This window comes from Stegastes partitus, unplaced genomic scaffold (assembly GCF_000690725.1).
Source record: "Stegastes partitus isolate 25-593 unplaced genomic scaffold, Stegastes_partitus-1.0.2 Scaffold137, whole genome shotgun sequence".
Lineage (NCBI taxonomy): Eukaryota > Metazoa > Chordata > Actinopteri > Pomacentridae > Stegastes > Stegastes partitus.
The window spans coordinates 279,459-301,021 of NW_007577868.1; the positions used below are offsets into that span (position 1 = coordinate 279,459).

General features: G+C 41.2%; 1 protein-coding gene across 1 annotated transcript; it reads left to right on the forward strand.

The window, feature by feature from the left end:
• Window positions 1-1,940: 1,940 nt before the first annotated feature.
• On the forward strand, window positions 1,941-19,128 carry lrrc17 (leucine rich repeat containing 17). Its single transcript, XM_008278896.1, has 4 exons — window positions 1,941-2,308; window positions 4,107-4,593; window positions 13,779-13,934; window positions 18,116-19,128. Exons 1-4 carry the CDS (start codon window positions 2,036-2,038, stop codon window positions 18,556-18,558), a joined length of 1,359 nt encoding a protein of 452 aa, XP_008277118.1. The 5' UTR covers window positions 1,941-2,035; the 3' UTR covers window positions 18,559-19,128.
• Window positions 19,129-21,563: the final 2,435 nt, after the last annotated feature.

Genomic DNA, 21,563 nt, shown 5'->3' on the forward strand with positions numbered 1-21,563 from the left:
ACAGAGGCAGTAAATCAGTGTCAGATAGTGGTTTGAAAGCAATAGCTTCAAATTTGGGGAAATATGATGAAAACTATGCTTTCTGGTGGAGTGAAGTAATGTGAAGCTACAGTCCGCCTGGCTCTGTCCAAATGGAACCAAATCCACTAACCAGCATCTCCAAGATTCAGTAATTAACACATTACATCTTGTTTGTTTTAATCCACACAAAAACCAAAGTGAAAAAACAACAACTTGTGGTTATGTGCAGGACTGTTTGTTGGATAATCTCCACTAGTTTCCTGGCAAGTTCCCGGTGATGAAACTTCTAATGTGCTGTCAAACTATTTAACCATGAAGGCCAATTTTTCGAAAGAAGCGTGTTTTTCTTTAGCTGCCTAAACTGTATTGGTGGCAGATCAGATGACACTCACAAAAGTCATTGTTGGCGTTGTTGCAGACGTTTTATTTGTGCCATGCATCATGAACTTCAGATGTGTTTGTTGCAAGGGATGCACACAAGATATACAAAAGCTAATGTGACAGCAACAAATTTATTAACTGGCTAGTTTTCCGAAGTTATAAATACCAAGAAAAACCAAGGAAATGGGCTTTGATTTCAGAGCGAGAGGGAAGAAACATCAACAAGAAGCTATTAACAGAGGCTGCGTTGAAGTGTGAGCTGAGTATAAATATCTAAGGACAGCAACTGATGAGAATTAAGCTCAAAAGCCACTCACGGGGAACGATTGCAATGATTAATGCTTCGACAGTGGAGTCGACAGACGTACTCTGGATCTTTTTATTCGCTCGTTTGTAGAGGATATTTTAACTTTATGCTTAGATTGTTAATTTTGACTGTTTTATGTTGGATTGTGGGTCAACAACAGCACAGGATGATACGACTTTATGGGTCCAAGGTGGTGAGGAAAAGGCCGGCAATCCTCGGTTATGCATCACATCCTGTCTTTGGTGAATTCAAACCATCAGGACGGAGGTACCATGCCACCGAGATCCTTCATACCTCCGTGTTAAACAAATCTGGGCGATATTAGGTGTGTGTCACTTGCATTTTGTTGTCCCGATTGTTTGTGATGTTGCTGTGGAGCACTTTGTTTGTCAAATGCTCATATTTGCAACATCTTTTCCGTTAGAGTTGAATATTTCCGACACAATTTCTGAAATAAACGAAACTAACCAAACACTACCCAACAGAGAAACACTGTATGGCTATTTCAGAATAAATCCTCAATATGAGAAGGCCAAGTATGTTTAAAAAAACACGTCCAAAAACAGAGACAGCATGACCATAGTTTAACCTTTAATATGTTAATATCTAGCAAATGCCTTTCTTTTCCTCCAAACCCCCTTTTCCTGTTTTCTCTCCCCGTTGCTTCTCACTCTGCTTCTCCACTAATTCATTCAACATGTGCGGCGTTAACTATTTCACTTGTCAGCGTCTGTCAACATGCCATCAGGACAAATCCCTGCACATTTCACCGCATATGTTGATATAACAAGTCAGATTCACCTGTGAGCTTTTACTTTCTTCAATTCAAAACTTTTCTCTCCAGCACAATGTCTTGAATTTCTTGTCTCTTGATTTTTATTTGGGCAAAATACTTCTATGTTTACCCTATATCTTTCTATTACACATAAACTGGTATGCTTGTGTGTTATATTTTGGGATTACACATAGTTGTGCATGGTTTGTTATATCCCGCTGCAAACAGAGGGATTGTTGCTTGTCAAATATGGTGCAAATAATGAGCCTCTAAAAGCACAATTGAATCAAATAAAGCTTAGTTGTCCAAATGTCCTACAAAGCATTAAATAAACCACCATCAACAATTCAAGCATCACTTAAATGGCTAAATTGCAAGCTTAAGTGTGATTTTGCATGAACTACCCAATGAAAAACTTATTTTTTTGCTCTTTTCTCTCTTCGTACACAGCTGTGACCGGCCTCCTGTGTCCCCCTCCAACACAAATCGAACCGACAACAGTCTTCCAAAGTTGATTTGGTCACTAAGAGATCCAACCTCCACCCGTAGTCATGCGTCTCCTCGCCGCCGTCATCCTCCTGCTGCTCCTCCCGTCGGCTGAGCCCCGGAGACGCCCTCGATCGAAGGCCTCGGACAAAGCCTCGGGAGGACGCATCCGGGGCCGCGGCAGGGCCGGGGTCTCGAGACGCCAAACTCAGGAGTGTAAGGAGTACATGGAGGCAGGAGAGAAATACCTGGACTGCCAGGACAGGCAGCTGACCACTGTGATGCAGGACTGGCCCACAGACATCCACCATCTACTGCTGGCAAGAAACAAGATTCAGGTATTTACAACCAGATTTCCACATGAATGGTGCAGAAGTTCCTGCACATACCTGCTCAAATTCAAATGAAAGACACAACTGAGTAGAATTTACAGGTAATAAAAGGTGTTTGGTAGAATTTTGTGCAACAAATGCATCAAATTTCTCTCAGTTAAATGTCTCCAACCACTTGCGCTGAATGTAAACCCATCTAGATGTTGACACCATGCGCATCTGTGCACCATTCATTTGGGGCCAAGATCAAAGACAGACTTTCCTGCTATGTGTGTGTGTGTGCATAAGTGGGTTGTTGCATGTCTGAGGGAGTGCACAGGATGTGTGTGTCGCAGGTGTTGAGAGAACCAAAACAAAATGCATTGCCAACGAGGTAATAAATAAAGACTAATGAGTTATAGACACTGATCAAAGCAGCGAAAAATAGGGATAATTAGCGAGTGGATTTTCTGTTATTTTTAGGTGTAACTTTGGCTCTGTTGGATTTTGCACTTTATGTAACTTTTAAAATGTACTAATTAAAGGTATAATCAGAGGTTTAAAGCCTGGAGTTATAGCTGCATTAAATCTATTACGCTGTGCTTTGATATTAAAAATAATGGGAAAGATTGAAGTTGTGGTTATGCATAGAGAAATATCCCCCTGCTTTGTAAATTACATTTGATCTATCAAGCTCCTGGGTGGTAGTTCCAGCTAAAAAAAACCCCAAAAAATCCATTGTATTTTCCTTAACAGCACCAACGGTGGACAAGGATGCCAGCTGGTAAACATAGTTCAGAGCGTAACATCTGCCCAAGAAGGATGAAAACGTTACCACTAAGAGCCAAAAGTAGAGACAACCTGAATTATTCAAGTTCCAGGCTAATGTTGATGTTACTCCATGTGTAACTATTGACTATAAAAGCTTTAAAATAGTCTGACACTGTTTTGTAATGTGTTATGTAAGTCTTCTAAAAACCTGTGAGCTTTTACGGCAAATCATCCACTTCCTATTGTTACCCGATTGGTCCATCGCTAGCCATTATCAAGCCTTTTAATCTTGTTAACATGTCCATGTGGTGGTTTTTATATGCTAGGAGACACATCAAAGCAAAATTAGCAGTTAACGTCATGGTTTAGCATTTCCACCCAAAAACTGCTGCGTTACAATGACAGTCTATAATTATTCTTTTTCAGAATCTGTTTCTGGTTTGATGTCTGAATGACTCCAATATTAATACTGCCCATTGTCTTTCCTAGAGTAGCTTTACGGTGCTTGAACAAGGTTGTAGGTGAGCTGGTGTGCTTGAGCTGCAGAAAGTGGGAACAGGTCAATGGTATTAGAGGTGGGGACTTCATATGTCTGCGTTTCCTGCAGGAAGCAACAGTGTGGAGTTACATCAAATTAATTTTTTAGGTAGGAAGGGATTATTTTCATAAGGAAAGAAAACTTGCAAAGAGGTAAGCATTTAGGAGTTTAACTCATGACCTGAGATAAACCTGAATTCAGACATTATCTGACCATGGTTTCACAAGAGAAAGTGGGAAAAATATGTTCAAGAAGACAAAACATTTGTTTTACTGAAAGCAAGTTTTGCCTCCCAGCTACAAAGCTGATTGCACTGCAGTGTTTCCTTAGAGTAGCAATAAAGGCATGCCTAAACCCCTGGGGTGAAAATCCTTGGTGCATGATAAATTATATAGTTCAATGACCAAATAATTTCTGTGTAATTCATATTAAATTTCACAGTTTGGATACACAAAAATCAGCAGCCAGTAAATGGCACAACATCCTCAAAAAACATCTTCACTTCTCCCCCTTCAGGTCTTGCGGGACAACATGTTCTCCCAGTTCACCCAACTGAAGAGCTTGGATCTCCAACAGAACGACATCTCCATGGTGGAAGACGGTGCATTCACTGGCCTCTCCCAGCTCACCACCCTGCTCCTCCAGCACAACCAACTGAAAACAGCCTCCGAGGAGGTCCTGCTCCCGCTGCCCCGCCTTACCTACCTCCGTCTCTATGACAACCCCTGGAGCTGCCACTGCTCATTGGACAGCCTGGTCAGGACCCTGCAGGTGCCAAGCAACCGCAATCTGGGCAACTACGGCAAGTGCGCAGAGCCTCTATCATTGAAGGGCCAGAAGCTGAGAAAGCTAGATGTGGACTCGTTGTGTGCGGCAGACAAGAAGCCAGACAGTGGACAAGGACCGCGACCGAAGCCGCCACCAATAAAGGTGAAGCCAGAGGCGACGTCCATGTGTCACACCTATATGTTTCCCAAACCTCTGTTGGACTGCAGCAGCAAAGGTGAGAGAATGTCAAGCTCTGCATCTCTGTGACTTACTATCTTGTGTGATTTTCAATTAAAATGCAGTCAACAGTCATTCAGTTTTGTAAAATTGGTGGATTTTCCCTCTGGGTTGGGGTTGAGTTGCTGCTCCAAGCAAAACAAGTTTAAGTATCGCAGGATCTTGTTAATAAATGATGGAAAAATAGAGCATGAGATGGACAGGTCCATTAATTAGGGGCATTGTACTGGACGGTTGTGGTTAAGAGAAAGGTAGGCAGATGGAAAAGCATTCAATTTACCAGTTGGTCTATGTTCCAACCTTCGCCTATCGTCATGAGTTGTTACACAAAGAAAGTAATCTGACATTTGAAAGGACCTTAGCCAGTTGCGGTGGTCTGGGCATTTGATCAGAGTGCCTCCTGGGTGCCTTCCTTTGGAGGATATCTGGGTACATATACTTTGGAGGAGACCCTAGGGTAGATTAAGCGCTCACTGGAGGGATTACATATCTCATCTGGCCTGGGAACACCTTGGGATCCCTAAGGAGGAGCTGAAAATTGCTGAGGAGGATATCTGGAATGCTCTACTCAGTCTGCTGCCACCACAACCTGAACCTGGATAAGTGGAAGAAAATGGGTGGATGGATGATAACTCAATGGAACTCTTCGCACGTCTGTTTCATGAGGCAGGTGCATAGGAGAAGATGGAGTGTATCTAAAAGGTTCAAACAGAGTCCCACACACTGTCTAACTTGCAAAGATCCATGTATTAGTCCAACTTTTTGATGTCAGACCATTTTGACTGATGAAGGTCTGACAAGTTAGACAGTTTGAAGGAGTCTATTTGAACCTTTTGGATGGATGATAACACTCAACCTGTCTGACATGTGATACAGCGAAGACACCTTTTAGCCTGCTGACCATCATTGAGCGGGAGATGCTCGTCTGTCCAGACTGAAACTATCTCACCAACTGTTAGACGGATTGCTGTGAAATTCTGTGCTGACATTCAAGGTACCTAACAAATAAACCTGTACCGAATTAGTCAAAATGATCACACTAAACAGTAATTTCACAGTGTTTGCGATGTTTGGGCCAACGACAGTCGCATGATGGTTGTGGAAGCTGCAGCAACACCATTTGGACAAGACACATAAATCACATCCAAGCTTTGCCTCTGATTGCTTGGAGATATAACAAAAATTAAGGAAACACACAAAGCTAGAATAAGTGCAGCCCACCTAGCCCACAGACATGAACTGTAATCAGCATATTGGGAAAACATAAATGAGAACAAACATCAATCACACATGCACCAATGAGTTGAATCCTTAGCTGTTTGCCTTTCCTGGAGAAACATCTGACACCTGCTGTGTCCACAGAAAAAGAGTACGCATGAAACAAACTTGCACAAAGTATCTTTTACTTTTCTCTGCGTCAGGAACTGTAAGTTTGCAGCCAAATGTAGGCAAAAATCAACCGATGGTAGGTGGTTAGCTGATGCTTGACTACTTGTTTGATGTGGAACACAAACAAGCGGCACCTTATATAAAAGGTACATTTCTGAGGTTTGCTCAGCACTCTACAGTGTAGAGCCATGCTTGCTTGTCTAATGAAAATGGACGCGAGAGTTCATTTTGCAGTCTGATGTTTTGGCTACAACAAGGCGGCTGGCAGAGATGTGTTTGTTTTTATTAAGTTTGGGTGTCTGAGCCTCAGGAAAGGGGCAGACTCTGTCAGTGCTCTGGCACGCTTTTAGCAGCTTTTAATGGAACGATTTGGGCTTTCAAACATGCACAGATTCGTATTTTAAGGGCAACTTTAGTCATTTCACATATGTCAGACTTCCTGTTGAAAACCCCTTGAAGCGCTTCGTTCCGTAAGGTATTTTGATGATCTGCATTTTGGTGTGTTTGCGTTGTAATTTATTGCAGCAATACTTTGAAAATACAGCACCATCTCTCTTGGGTTGCAGTTACAATCCCGATGCAAATTAATTTTCTGCAGATTTCTGTTGCTCAAGAGATTTCAGAAGGCAGTAATAAGATGCATCTTTATGTGTTTGTGGTTTCAATTTTATAACAACGACTCAGCATCGGTAGAAAGCTGCATATAAAAAGAAAACTCCAGGAAAATCCGAATAAAAGAATGAGAGGAGGGGAAAGCTCCTCCAACTCTCTTTCTACCCCACATGTTTTCACATCTGGTTCTATGAGACTGCTATCATAAGTGGCCTTAACTGCTCCAGTGTTGCTTTTCAAAGAGGCGCAGATGACAATTCTTGAGTTTTGTGAAGATGGATCTCTCTTGGTTACTTTTAAGTGGGCTCTTTATACTCAATTGCTCTGACACCCTCTGTCTTTTGTTGTCTCCTCCGCGTCCATTGAAGGCAACACACTGTGCCGCACGCTGAACTGAAGTATTGTCCGTGTCCAAGCGAGCTCCCACACTGGAATTGAATACGAGCATAAATGGAGAGCTTATGCCCTCTTTTACAGACAAGCCAATACCACACAATGCAGCGTCTGTGTTGTGTAAATGCTCGAGGAAGCCTTTTGCATATTTTCCTAATTATTTTTTTTCTCTACAGTGAGACTTTTGAATCAATTCTTTATCTGAAGCACTAGAAGGTTCCTCTGTTTCTCTCACAGGCTGATTATCCCATCCATCTGTCCACATCTTTCCCTTTTTTTGTATTTTTTATGCCCAGTAATAACTCTCTCCATCCTGCCTTTTTCTAAACCAGGCCACACCATAAAAGCTATATGTGATGTGTGAATGTTCCTTAATACACTACAGCTGTTGTGCATGATATTCAAGACATGGTTTCTGCTCTTTTGATTTGGAAGGACACCCATGCTGATGTTCTGTTAGATGTTAGCGGATGATTGGAGTGTTTTCATCTCGTGCACCAGATTCCCGCGTCGGTGTTTTGATAAATTGCTACGCTTGTGTGAGATCTAATCACAGGTAGATTATATTGTTACGCCGAGACGTTTCCTGCTCCCCCTTTTTGTCTTCTTGTCAGTATAAATGCTCACAGATGTGCAGAGATATGAAATAGCCATGGAAACTTTGGGTTATGTAATAAAGTACGATATAGAAATTTATAGTCTTTTAATCGCATTTAGTTCATCTTTGTCTTGCTCACATTATATGGAACTTGCATGAGTTTACGTCAAGCGAAGAGTGGCTTTTTTTTTGTAGAAAAATCAGGGCATCACTGCTTTCTCAATGTTCCATAATACAAATCCTCTCCAACCCACAGGAACATTGCAATGAAACCACAGTCAAAACGTCTGCTTTTAGGCCCCGTTCTGCTCCACCTACTGCCCTCTATACCATTTATACAATATGTTCCCAGTGCAACCGGAGCTCCCGCGCTACCTCATAAATTTCCTCATAAACAAACAAAAGCGATGTTTACGTTGACTAACAAATTTCGAATGCATTTCCTTCCTCATAAAACGTCTGCAAATCCGTTGTTTAAATCCACATTTACCAGCTTCCATTCATCTTCCTCTTAGTTGCTTTTGTTGCAGACTGCTAATAACTGAAATAACATGGAAGCATCAGCGAGGATGTGGATTGCTTTGCCTGCGGACTCTTGCTTTTTATGCACATGCATAATACAAACAAACAGGAACCTGCTTCTGAAAACACTGTTCCACAATGCTCCTATACTAGATGCCAGAAAGCTTCAATTTGTGTTTAAAATATGCATTTTTTTGGGTATCAGCTAAAATAATAAAACTATTCCATGGTCTGGTAGAGTTGACATTGTACTTAAGGGATAAACTGTGGAGATGTTTACCACTTGTCCTTCTCATAGACTGTATAAAAGATGGACGTAGCTACCGTGATGTCACCTGTTGGTTTCTGCACTGACAAAATGAAGCCAGGGTTTTGCTACTTCCTGGTTGACATCTTGGATTTTTGGAGCCAGTGACACAAAAATCGTCGGAGGGGGGCGGAGCCATAGGAGCAGCGATTGGTCAGACGGATTGAGAGGCGGGCCCTCTCTGCCCGCCCACATTTACCGCCTTCTGCTCGCTTCATCTGTACGGTCGCTGCCGACTGTCAATCAAGCCAGCCACGCCCCTTGCAAAATTTTGACGATTTTTAAATAATTCAGTATTGATTTATTTTCAGATTGGCCACCTGATCTCTGGACTTGACCATGAAAACTAATTTAAAAAAAATCCTGAGCTGTAGGAATGCAGTATTTCATGCTCTGTGACCACTTCTTTTCAATTCATTTCTATGGGAGCCAGGGCTTTTTGGAGCCAGAACTAGCAGACGTAGTGATATTGCAGGTTTTTGACACTTCCGGGTTGGCTTCATTTTTCAGGGCTGGTTGCTACGTCCATCTTTTATACAGTCTATGGTCCTTCTATGGAGCATTGGTGTTTGATTGGACGCCTGTTTTATTTGTGGTCGATGGATTCGTACTGGGAAGTTAGTTTCACAGTTTTCTGAATGAAAATACCCCACAATAATGCTCCAACAAAGACAATGGAGAAAAAAAAACAAACAATCAAGCAAAATATGAACGCATGTGTTACAGGATTTTAAGTATTTAAGATAGTCTGTGTGGAAAGCGATGCATCTTTTTTTTTTATAAATGACCAGAACCAATGGATGTGCACAGAATTTTAGGATTTCAAGCAGCCACTTGGTCTGAGGTGCACATTCCCTGCTCTGTAATCCAGTCTTGCCCAGGAACATGTCATACAATTTAGTTGGACAGAATGCCAGAGCAGTGAAACTGATGTTAAAGTTAAGTGAAACAAGGTTGTGTGGAGGCTGAACACGAGTGTTGGACCAATTTTTTTTGTTAGATGTGAGCAAGTAGGGAGTGAGAAATACAAAACCCAGAGCAGAGTGGAAACCTACTCTAATCCTTCTGTCTTGAAACTCTTATTTTTTTCCCCCTCTTGTCTATCGCTTTCTCTCTCTCCCTCTCTCGCTGTTTTCCCTCTCGAGTCTCCATGACTCCCTTCTTCTCTGAGGTGAACCACAGCAGATTTCAGTCTCCACATGGTTCTCACTGGAGAGAAATGCTGTGGTTGGAGTTTCTCGAAGATGGGACTTTAGACTCGGAGTGACTCTCGAACAATGTTAAAGTTTGCCGTCAGGTTTCTTTTCTCTGACGTCTTTTTGTATGTGTCCTGAATTTTGTCCTCAAATAAGAAAACCGCAGTCGGATTTGCCGCATAATGTCAAGGCATTGTTTTCCATTTTTGAGGAAAACAAACCTCCTTGCCGCAATGTAATGTTATATTTTCAGCATTTAAAAGTGCAGTGACTTTAGAGGTGAATTTGTATGTGATGTTTCGACTACATGCCACGTTTTAAACACATCACAGGCTCATCAGCTCATGCAAAGTCAGCTCCAGAAGGGCATATGTACATCTCAAACCCTCCACAGAGGAACATTAGATTATATAAAATTCCCCCAAAAAAGTCCCCCCCCCCACAATTCTGGATATTCCAAGTCACCACGAATATGCCAGATGTGTTACATTAGAGCAAAAACCATCTTTCAGTCATTAGTTTTTTTTCCACAAAGCTCCCGATGTTGCTCAGAAACCCCATCTCCCGGGTGTTGATTGTTTTGTCCTAGTTCCTAGACGTTGCCTTCCAGACTGCGCTCAGAAGGTCAATAAATCACACTGCAGATCTCAGAGGTAACATAAATCCTGCATAAAAACATCGGGCCATTGGAGTGGGCAGGCGAGATGTGAGTCATGTATATGTGGCCGGTGGACTCCCACACGCGTGGTGTTACATCATGCCCCGATTGGATCGCGTACAAGTGCGCAAAGGCCGTCAGCAGAAAAGAGGAATCTTCCAGAATGACATCCGAGCAGGACACGGGAGGTCGAGAGCATGAATGAAAGCGAGGACAGTATCAAGCATCAGTTTCTGCAGGAGTGCAACGGAAACCAAATCCCTGAAAGCGATTCAGCTTGACTCGAATCCACGCTACTATCATCGCAGGAGAGAACCTGCACTTTTCTGGTTCTTGTAATAAATATAGCATGATAATCTATAAACAGAGATGTCAGGATGTTTAGAAGAAGCTTCACCCCTGCCTCTTTTGCTTGAATGATGATGGCGAGAGAGAGTATATTATGTAACGCCTAAACATACCTCGCATGAGAAATCCACAAGTGGAACATATGGAGCTTATAGGGGTTGATGATAGATGACTGCATGTTGCCTATTACACAAAAATAAAAAATAATCCCAACCTTGGCTCAGTTTGTTGCTTCAACCTGGGTAATGACAGAATAGTGTCACCTCTTTTCTAAACTCACAAACTCTTATCTTAAATTTTACTCCCTCTGATGTCATTAAACCTCTCGTTTTGGTTCATAATTTGCATTATATACAGTTTCACAGCTAAAGTGCAAGCAACGTCCCATAAAACATGCAACAATACGAACTCGTCTGCTGCACATATATGGCCAAAAACTGTGAAGAAAACATGTGAATCAATCTTCCTCCGTGTCTAATTTAGGGCGAGATTCCAAACGGGGGGAAAAAAATTCACTCACTGCCATAAATGCACAGTGACCCCACAGTTCTCATGTCAGCGCCGTAAAAAAAAACCTCACTGCTTCCGTTTCTGCTGTCTAAACATATTGCCCCATATGGATTCAGAATTACTGCACGAATTAAATATACAGCTACTGAAGTAGTGGCATATTTCACACTTTGATAAAGTGACAATGATGGCGCGGCTTCAAGATATTTTATGGAATATAAAGGGGAAGAAAATGAGGCAAGAGACTTAAGCTGCAGACTTTTACTGAACTCCGCATGTAAATCATCAGCAGTGCTAACCCATACACTCTGGAGTGGGATATATAGATAAATGAGCAGATTAATGTTCAGCCCTCCAAATAGATCATGGAAAAAGCGCAGCCCCATGCATTCAAACTATGTAAATACTGCTGTGCACTAACTGCGATGTATACTCCATGTGTTTAACTCACGCCAGCAGTGGAACCTCCTTGTTTTGGGCGACTAAAAAAAGAAAGTCAAACTTGGCACTTTGACAAAAAGCAGGCGATATAATTTAACCGCAGATAATAAATAACGAAATCAACGAGAAATGTAACAAACAAACTAAATTTATGAGTTTTTATAGGATGAAACACTCGGATTTGCACAAAGGATGAGATTCTCAGGTGGTAATAAAGCAAAAAGTGCTTTTTTTTTTTCTTGACAGAAAAGTCCAAGAGGAACAGATGTTCGCCGGAATAATGACTCCAGCAGATTCAGCAAAAAGCTGAGTCCAAACTCAGTTCAGAATGAATGACTTTCCTGACATGTTCTCTCTCTTTCTCCCCGCGTGTTTGTTCATTCGGCGGTCCTATTCGGCATCCTACCCCATGCCAACAGATGTTAAACTACGAATCAGCTTTATCTTAAATACGTGCTCCATTTGTAATCACAAGATTAAACATCGGACTTCCGGAAAACGCATTTCGCTCCAGGAAGCAGCGCTGAAATAGCAAACACTGCGAGTCGAGACTATAAGCAACATAATGGGCCTCTTTTTCTTACCCAGAGAACAATATCTGATCAGAGATACTTATCCAGGCTTAAACTACTGTCACCGCTGGATACACAGTGCAGCTTATCCCCATTCACTGTAAAACACAGAAGACCGCAAATGAACCTCTCTTTGGACCGACAGGATTTTTTTTGGCTCGAAAAGCACAAGTCTGATTTCTCAGAAGGGAGCCTGGGAAGCAGAGTCTGATGTTAGCATGATAGTGTTTTTCCAGCCTTTTTTTTTCCCCCTAATCTGTAAATCTGCTTGGACACGGCTGCAGACACATGTACACCTCAGGCCGGCCCGGGATTCCCCCCCTGGGCATTTTGTGAAGAAAAGTTCCCACTGTTGGTGGACTGATAACTTGAAACATGGAACTGAAAAGTCTCCAGAGTCTGTTCCGGCCTTTGTAACCGTCTGCCGCAGCGTTCATCCGACATCACAGAGCGATAATCGTGACATTTCCTGAACGTACTGGCTGCATCTGTGTGTGTGTGCAATTATGTTTTCTAAGAGTCGCTGATGATTTATGGCACCATGCCTTCACGATACAACATCTGTGGCAGTAAAGTGTGCATAAAGACTGCAACATCTGCATCATAAAAGTGTCCCTAAGCATTCTTCCGAGCAAATTATGCGCTCGGTGTAAATAAATACATGCAGGAAATTAGTATGAATGCTCTTCCTCACACAAACTTTTCTTTTTTCAAATGTACAAAAAAACACTCATTTCACCTCAAAATAAACATCGTTTAATTATGTCTTAGTCGGTACTTAGGGCCAAAACACACTTGTGTTTCCTCTCATCTGCAACCATTTTGCTGACTGCTGCAAAAACAATCGCTCATGTTGATTTTGATGATGCAGGTTTTTGTCGGCCACCTACTCGGTTTTAAACAGAGCAAACACCGTGATTCATAAGAGCAACGTGACCTCTAGTTTGAAAAATCTTCTTGCATTTGCACAAATTGAAGGTGAAACGAGTCTAATGACAAGGAGGAACCACAACATCAGTCCCCAAAAGTACAACTTGTGCAATCAGAATCTTAACATGAACCGAAACGTGTTCATTGTAGCGTCACAATGACTGTGTCAGATCTGGATTTTACCTGCCCTGACACTGCTCGGATGGTATAACATTTATAAAATGTGTCTCAGCGTGGGACACTGATTTAAAACTCCTGAGAGGCTCTGGTATACAGATCAGATATGTAGGACTGTGTCACTGTTTCGTACATTAAAGTTTTCAAAGTGTGTGTGTGTGTGAGGCTGGAAACGCCGTAAGAAAGTGGAAAAAAACAGAACCTCCCATTTGGCAAATAAGTGAAATATTGTTATACATGCTGTCGACCTTGACTCCTTCTTGAAAATGTGAAATGTTGCATAAAACCCACAAAACATCTTGAAAACATAAAGATGCAAACAGACTTGAATTTCCAGCTCTTCTGCAGATTTTTTGTTTCTGTTCACATTTCACAAACTTGTAAACCTACCAACAGGTTTACATGAATCTTTAATCCTTATGTTAATGCTTGTTTTCTATCTTGTTTAAATTGTTGTGCCTTAAAAACTATACATTTTCTCTTCTGTCAGAGTTTAAAACCTCTCCCTACTTTTCTTTTTCCCTCCACAGATTTGAATCACATACCGTCCGACCTGCCTTCTGACATAGTGAAGATGGATCTGTCCAGTAACAGCATCAACCACCTCAGGCCCAAACAGTTCCTGCTGTCCAAAGACCTCAAGCTGCTCAACCTTAGCGGCAACAGCCTGCATCATATTGATACAGGTAACACAATGGTCCCGTCTTCCATACACACCTGAGCATCTGGTCACGCAAATACACAAAAATATCACAGCTCAGACAGTAGACCCAAGAGCATGATGCAGAGAAACAAGTACAAATGCACGGAAAAGGGGATTAAACAAAAAATCGAGTTACAGGTTAGCAGGCAAAAAGGTCAAAAAGCATAGAACAAGACCATGAATAGCTGAAAAGCTGCAGAAAGACAATCTGGCAGGCAATAAATAGTGGATCAATGGTGTAAACTAACGAGTGAAATGCTGGTAGTTTAGGAAAATGGCGGGAAAAAGTGGCGGGAAAACCGGACAGCTAGTTTGAAACAATAGAATAGTTAGAAGGAGGAAAACAGGAAAACTAAAGCAGAGTGAATATTTAGCTTCTCTCCACATGTACACAGCTGTTATTCAACATTTTGGGGTATTTTTTTTTGGTGTTTGACCCTTTTGTCCACAAGCAAGAAGAATTCCAGAAAATTTTAAATGAGTCTTGAGAGAACTTTATCCTGCCTTTACAAACATTTTAGGAACTCAAAGAAAACATGACTTTCCAGAGAATTCTAAAAACATTTAAAGAACTGGAATACTCCAGCTGGGATATCTTTGCTTGTTTAGGCATGCTCTTGACAACACTTCAGCTGTTAATGCTGATGAATGTTTTTTTTTCTTGAGAACAGAAGTAAAGAGGAAAAACCCTGTTTTTAAAAGCACTTGTGTACATGTGGACAAGGCCTAAAATACTAAATTGTGACATTAAATGGCCACAAAGATACCTGCCTCTGGTTGTCTAGCAGGCGTTTGGTTAAATTTAGCTCAGATTTTTACACAAAAATATCACAAACGGTTAATGAAAACCTTGCTGCATGATAGTTAATATTCCGACACAATGCTCCACATAACGCAGATCTGGTTTTCAAGTCTTAAAAAAATGGATCCGTTTCTGAATGTGAAATACATGAAAGATATTCCAGTGGCACTTAGTCGATCAACACACTCAGCCAGCCATCAACTGTTGGTACATTTTTTTTGATCCTCTGCAGTATAATGTTATTCCTTGCAGCATAAATAAGAATACCATATAGACTCTTGTTTCTTGAAAGGTCAAGAGGTGAGAGACACTGGGTGAATCTCTAGTTCCAGATTGAATGTTTTTTAATTTCAGAAATTCAACTTGGTAGTTTTTGCACAGTCCTACTGACAGACAAACAGACAAACTGAAAATATGACCTCCCACATCTCCAGATGGACCAAACTGTGGGTTAAATTGGGGGATTAAAATCAGAATGCACAACAGGAATTGGGAAGTATTTTTGCTATAAGAGGTATGCATCTTAAACCTAACAAGGCATACAGCATATATACACATGCACCTGGAGGAAACATGTGCAGCTGACATGTGGGGAAAAAACGCTCTCAGATGATGGTGATTTATTAGAAAGGTGCCTTTTACTACCTCATCTTTCACCCTTGCTGGCGTGTTGTGCTTCATTACAAGCTCCGTAAGAGCTATTCTTGACAGTCCAGGTCGAACCTTTATGAAATAGGGCACATTTAACAAAACAAATATTTGACTCTCAACAATAAATAGAGATCAAAGCAAGGCTTCTAAAATTTTAAGCTGCCTCCTCATGAAAAAACCAGAGCATTTAGTGTTGTGGAGTTCAATTTTAATGAAGCAGAGTATCTACTCTGAATACTAATGCTGCCTCAGCAACAGAGGAGCACCATTAAAATGAGAAAAAAAAGTGCATATTCATTACTCTCATCACGCTAATGATGTCTGGGCTCATGTCATCGTGCCCGGGAGGGAAATCCGTTGCAAAAAGCTGGTAGTTTTTATTCATTATCCCGCAACACATGTAAACAATCTACTGCAAGCTCGCCCCAGCGCGTCGAAAACTATTTGGAAACTGAAAAATAAAATTCTTGGTAATTCTGAGAGGCTGTGATAGTCGGTGACATATGGTCTCAATCCCCGCTCCTCCTTCTAATCACGTTCAGAGAAAAATGAAAGAGGCTGTTTGTTTATGGCTTTTCATGTGAAGGATGACCAGAGAGGGAACCGAAAAAAAATAAAAAAATTGTAAAAAATGCAACTCCAAGGCTCTCGCACGCTTAGATTATTACTCAAAAAAACGCACCATTATTGGTAATATTATTTCAGCGTCGGTTTTGGCCGGCTGTCGTGCCAGATTGTTGAGGTTTTTCTTGGCGAGGCAACTCACCAAAATAGACAAAACAACAATTTAGAGAGTCACAGGAAAGTGAGGCGTATTTAAAGGTTAATTTTCTGTAATTTCCTCTGACTAATAACTTGATATTTTAGGATGTGCAACAATGTGGGCGCCCGCACATGTGGAACTAGAACCTAGATTGCTTTTGTGGTGCTGCGAATGAAAACTTTTACTTTGTCATTCATTCAACAACAAAACACATGCCGGCAGCCTGAGTTATGGGTGAGATCCGAACGGGTTGAACCAGTTACTCGTGAAGAAGTAGATTGGATTTTCTTGGAATTTCCCTGCCTTTTTTTATTGTTGGCAACACGTCAGGGACAGATGTGTTCATTGTGCCTCAAAGAAAATGAACAGTAGCGAAGTCTCATGAATCAAGACATTAGACAGCGAAGTGGGAGGTGAACAAAGGGCGTCCCTCACCCCTCCGTTACTCCCCCTTACTGTATGACAGTTTCCTCCATCCTCCTTGGAGCTGAACGACGATGTTATCTGGTGCAGTAATTAAAACGGACAACGGAAGGATCTCTGTCATTAACATCCATTTCTCATTTTCTTTCATGTCTCCAATTTCAGTGACATTTTTGGTTCTCACTGTAACTACTATATGTTCCACACGCTCTTCCTCCTCCTTCTCCTCCTCTCTTCCGCTCTGCAAAGATCAAAGCTGGGCCAAAGGCTACAGTGGACAGCATGAAACAGTCTCCGCTGTCCCATTACTCCCACTCAAAGCACATGCACACAGTAGAAAAGCAGACTGCTGACAATGTCTGGAACCTTTCAAAGGATGTCAGCACTCACCTTTTAGCTCCACTTAGTTGGATCACGACGATCATAAGGACCGATTCCAAGTCGCTGTGCATTCACTGAGTTCACCTGTTAAATGAAATGCACTGCGATCTGTGAGAAAGCCTCGTTTTAACGTGCTTCAGACAACACTTGCATCGCTGCTGCCTTTGGAAAATAATTTATAGCTACAGTTTTGAGGACTATGATGTTTGAATTTTGTTTGAAAGAGCATATGCTTTGAATGTTTTTAATTTATAAAACCACTTTCAGAGTCAGCCACCGCAAAATGCATTGTTACCACAAGCATCTCTCCTCATTCCTGAAAGATTTACATTGTGGACATTGGACAACAGTCGTGTTGTGTTTGAATACTGGAGTCATGAGTTTTTGTAAAAATGCAGCAAAAGTACATTTAACTGTATCACGCTTAATATTTTTTATCATTTTTGGTGCTTGTTGCTCTGTAAAAGTATAGCCATCGTACTTGCAATTACATTATTGCCATTTGCATGAAGTCATTTTTAGCCACCTGGAGGCAAAATAAACCCACAGTACATGTTTTATTACTTTACAATGTTGTTTGCAAGCATATTAACAATGTCTATTTATGTATGAAACATAAAGAGGAATGCATTCAATTGAAATAGCCAAACCCAATCAAATTTTAGCTCTGATTTTGGTCTCCACCACCACTTCAGCCGCTAAATGCCTCATGATCTTTATTACTTTGTCCTTAACTTCATCTGTGTTTTGTTTGCTGCTGGACAAATAGTGAACAGTAAAACCTTTTCTGTAAAAACAACTGCAGCGTTAGCCAGAAAGAGTGATGATAAAATGAAAAAAACAGCCTGAAAAGTAGATAGAAGAGGCTAAAAATCTCTCAAGAGCTAATCAAAACTGAGGTTGAGTACTAATTCACTCGGGTGTCTTTAGAACAACCAGCCCTTTTTCACATTACAGTCATTTGACTCTTTGTTGATAATGAAAATATTTCTTGGCTCTACAAATGTATAAAAATAAACCCGACAAGCAAAAAAAAATAAAAGACTCATGAGCGTTTTGGCGTCGGGAGAACAGAGGACAAAGCTTTTAGTATTCAGACAGCAGTATGAGATGCCAACTAATTAGTTCTATTTTTCTTTTCCAGCTGCATTCGCAGGCCTGCTGTACCTCCGTGAACTTGATCTGTCCAACAACAGCCTCCATTACTTCCAGTACGGCGTGCTGGAAGACCTCTACTTCCTGCGAAAGCTCTCACTCGGGAACAACCCTTGGATCTGCGACTACAACATCCACTACCTGATCTACTGGCTCAAGCACCACCCCGGCGTTTTTTACACTGGCCTCATCTGCTCGGAGCCGCAGGAGTTCAGGGGCTGGCGAGTTGAAGACTACGTCAAGACCTACAACGGGGAATGTCCCAAGGATAAACAAACTGAGGGGAATGATACGGGACAGGGGGCTCAAGGGGGGTCTGAAAATGAGGCACAAGAGGTGGTTGGGGAGACGGTTGACGGACAGGGCGAACGTCTCCCAAATCCCCTGAAAGAGAAGCCGGCCAACACCTTCGAGATCATCAGGTTGAGTTAGAATGGAGGTGGATCTTTGGACTGGTTTTTTTTAGTACAGAGGGAAATTTACACAAGAGCATTAAAATGGAGGTCTGAGGACAAACTGAGCAACGGATTAATAATGGTAGACTCAGTGATTTGATGTTTAAAGGTACAATTTTGTGATAAAAATCCATTATTTGGGGTAAAGATGTCGTCTTAGTAGTCAAAAAAGGAAGAATCTGTCTTGTAAAATGAGCATTTTCCTAAAAGTTTATTAGCTACAATGTCATTTTGCTAAGTTTACCTTTAATAAAAGGATGAGGAGAGATTCCATTTGAGCTTTTCCTTTATGTTTTCCACAGAACATTCCCGATTTTGTCTGTTTTGGATTTAACACCCCTCAGTTTCCCACCAGAAAAATGTGTCTTGTGAACTGCAGGTGCTCTCTTTTTTCCATTACAGTAATTTTAATATTGACTTCAGGATATACTACTTTTTCCCTTTTCCCCCTCCTTTAAAAAAAAAAGTAGTTTTGGTCTTGTTTGTATTAATGTATGATATTGTCTACCTGTTTTTCTGGAAATAAAATTGGGTTTATTTTTCTGAATATCTGCTTTGGTAAGTGATGGACAGACATAACTGAGGGCAAACATTTTTAATTACATACTGAATGTGTACCTACTGCGCAGTGCTCCCACTCATCCATTAAAAATGACAGGATGCAGATGTACCTCACAGCACCAGTGACTCACCGGTTTAATGAGGACACGAAATTTCCAGATTCTTTGCCGAGAATCTGCCCAAAAAGCGCCATGACTGATAATTTGGGGAAAGCGTTCCAGATTATAAAAATGACCAGATATCAGACTTTTACAATGAACAGTAATGATGGTGGAAACTTTAAAAAAACAACAAAAAAAACAGGCACTTTTGGTCTGAATCTAATTACTTACACCTTAAATCTTAGATTTCTGGAGAAAAAGATATTGCATGTAACCAAAAAATTGGAATTCTGTCGATGATATCTGATGTTTCCGGAACCCAAAAAAAGTTGATGCCATCCAGTGACAGCTCTTCCTCATGCATTCTTAGATGTGAGGATGTCTCATATTGAGCCCCAAGATAAGTTTGATGCAATCTATAAGATAATTAATGTTCTTATGTCAGTGAACTAATGGATCACACACTGCATTATGAGTCATATAAATCATTTATTGATTGTCAGATGGAGCCCTGTTTTTGATAAAGGACCAGCCTAAACTTGGTTTGGTTCCCTAAGGTGAGGTCGAGATTACACAACAAAAAATCGATCACCGCTGATGCAGATTAGCTACATCACTGTCACAGAAAGCAACAATCGGAATGGATCCAGCAACATTACTTCAAGGTTTCAATAAGGTCTGCCAACTTGGCATTGGACACAAACAAAGATTACATCCTGGATGTGAGCCTTGTCAGCTCAGTTTTGGAGGAAGTAATCTTGGCACAGCTTGGCCTTAAGGATGATTTGACTCTTTTTCCTGTCTCCTGGCTTGCATGTAAACTTGGTTAATTGTTTCTTAGTGCTCTCACAGATGTTTTAAATCACCTTTATTGTGCGAGGCAGCAAGCGGCCTGCGGTCAAGTGTGGCGGAACAGTACCATCTAGTGTTCACAAGGAAGTACTGAGTCAGAGGCTGATTTGAGGAAGTGTTCTGCCAGCTCAAACCTCCTCCAGCAACTTCTCGTATATGCTGAACCAAAAATATAATGCAACTTGTTGTACGTTATTAAATTCTATCCATTCTTTTGAACAACAATGAAATGATAATGGGTAGATCGAGTTAGGGGTCCCAGACCAGAAATCCCCCAGTCTTCCTGAAGGGTTCGGAGAAGTTGGCAGACAGGATTGTGTTGTTGGACATATCCACCCAGACATCCTACAGATGTTCAATGGGTGACATGTCTGGGGAGTACGCAGACTAGGTGCAGTGTATACTTTGGAGATATCAGGAACACATCAAGTGATGGCAGCAAATGAACAGGATTAATATGGATGTGAAGATTTTATCTCAACATCATTTGGTACTGAGATTGCCATCAAAAATAATAAAGCTGTATTTTTTGTTCAAAGCATATCCCTGCCTATACCATCACTCTTTTGCCTCCATGGGCCATTTTCGGCTTTGACATCCGCATATGGTTCCCCTGAACAACACTAAATGCGACATCTGCCATCTGCTCTATACAGCTGAAAATAAAATAAATCAACGGGAATGACCATCCTCAATCTTGCTAGTGTCCAGCAAATGTGAGTGGGTACCAACTGGAGCTGATCATAGTGCTCTGCTTTTAGGTCAAGGCTTTGGTGTGGGCATCAAGATCACAAACCAGCAGATATTCTCTGGTTGTTGGTAAAAGACCACCAACATCTTCAGCCAATCACAAATGGTCCTCGGCTTCTAATGGTGACACATAGTCTGCAGTCCTGTCTGTCATATGAGGTCTGAAACAAATTCTTAGACAACAAATGGTGGCGTTGTGGACATTCAGGTGCCTGACTGCTAGCCGTAACTAACATACCAGCATCCAGTAGGCCAACAACCCATTCTCATCTCACTCTTGTCATCTGTGGCATCATGTCATTTGAATAAAGCTGCATTTTAAGGTGACTTTTAACTGGTGAAAGGAGTGTCTCTTTATTGGTTGCAAGCAGATCATTATCTTTTACGGACACATCTAACAAGGATGTGGATTAACTAAATGATAACCACAGTACCAGAAATTCCGTTTTTAACTTCCCCTTTAAGTCGGAAAAGAAGACCATTTGCATGCTGCATTTCTATTTTTGTACATAGATGGGTGTCAGTAAAATGAATATGGTTTACTGATTACTGAATGCTTTCAATGCTGTGAATCATGTATCATGGCCTTCAAACTCACAAGTTCTCAACCTACTAGTGAGCTTTGTTAGATGCTGGACTGACACCAGTTTCCTCCTCCATTAATGTACCAAATGAGGAAATATTTGTCGAATCTAAGCCACAGTGATAATTTGTCCGT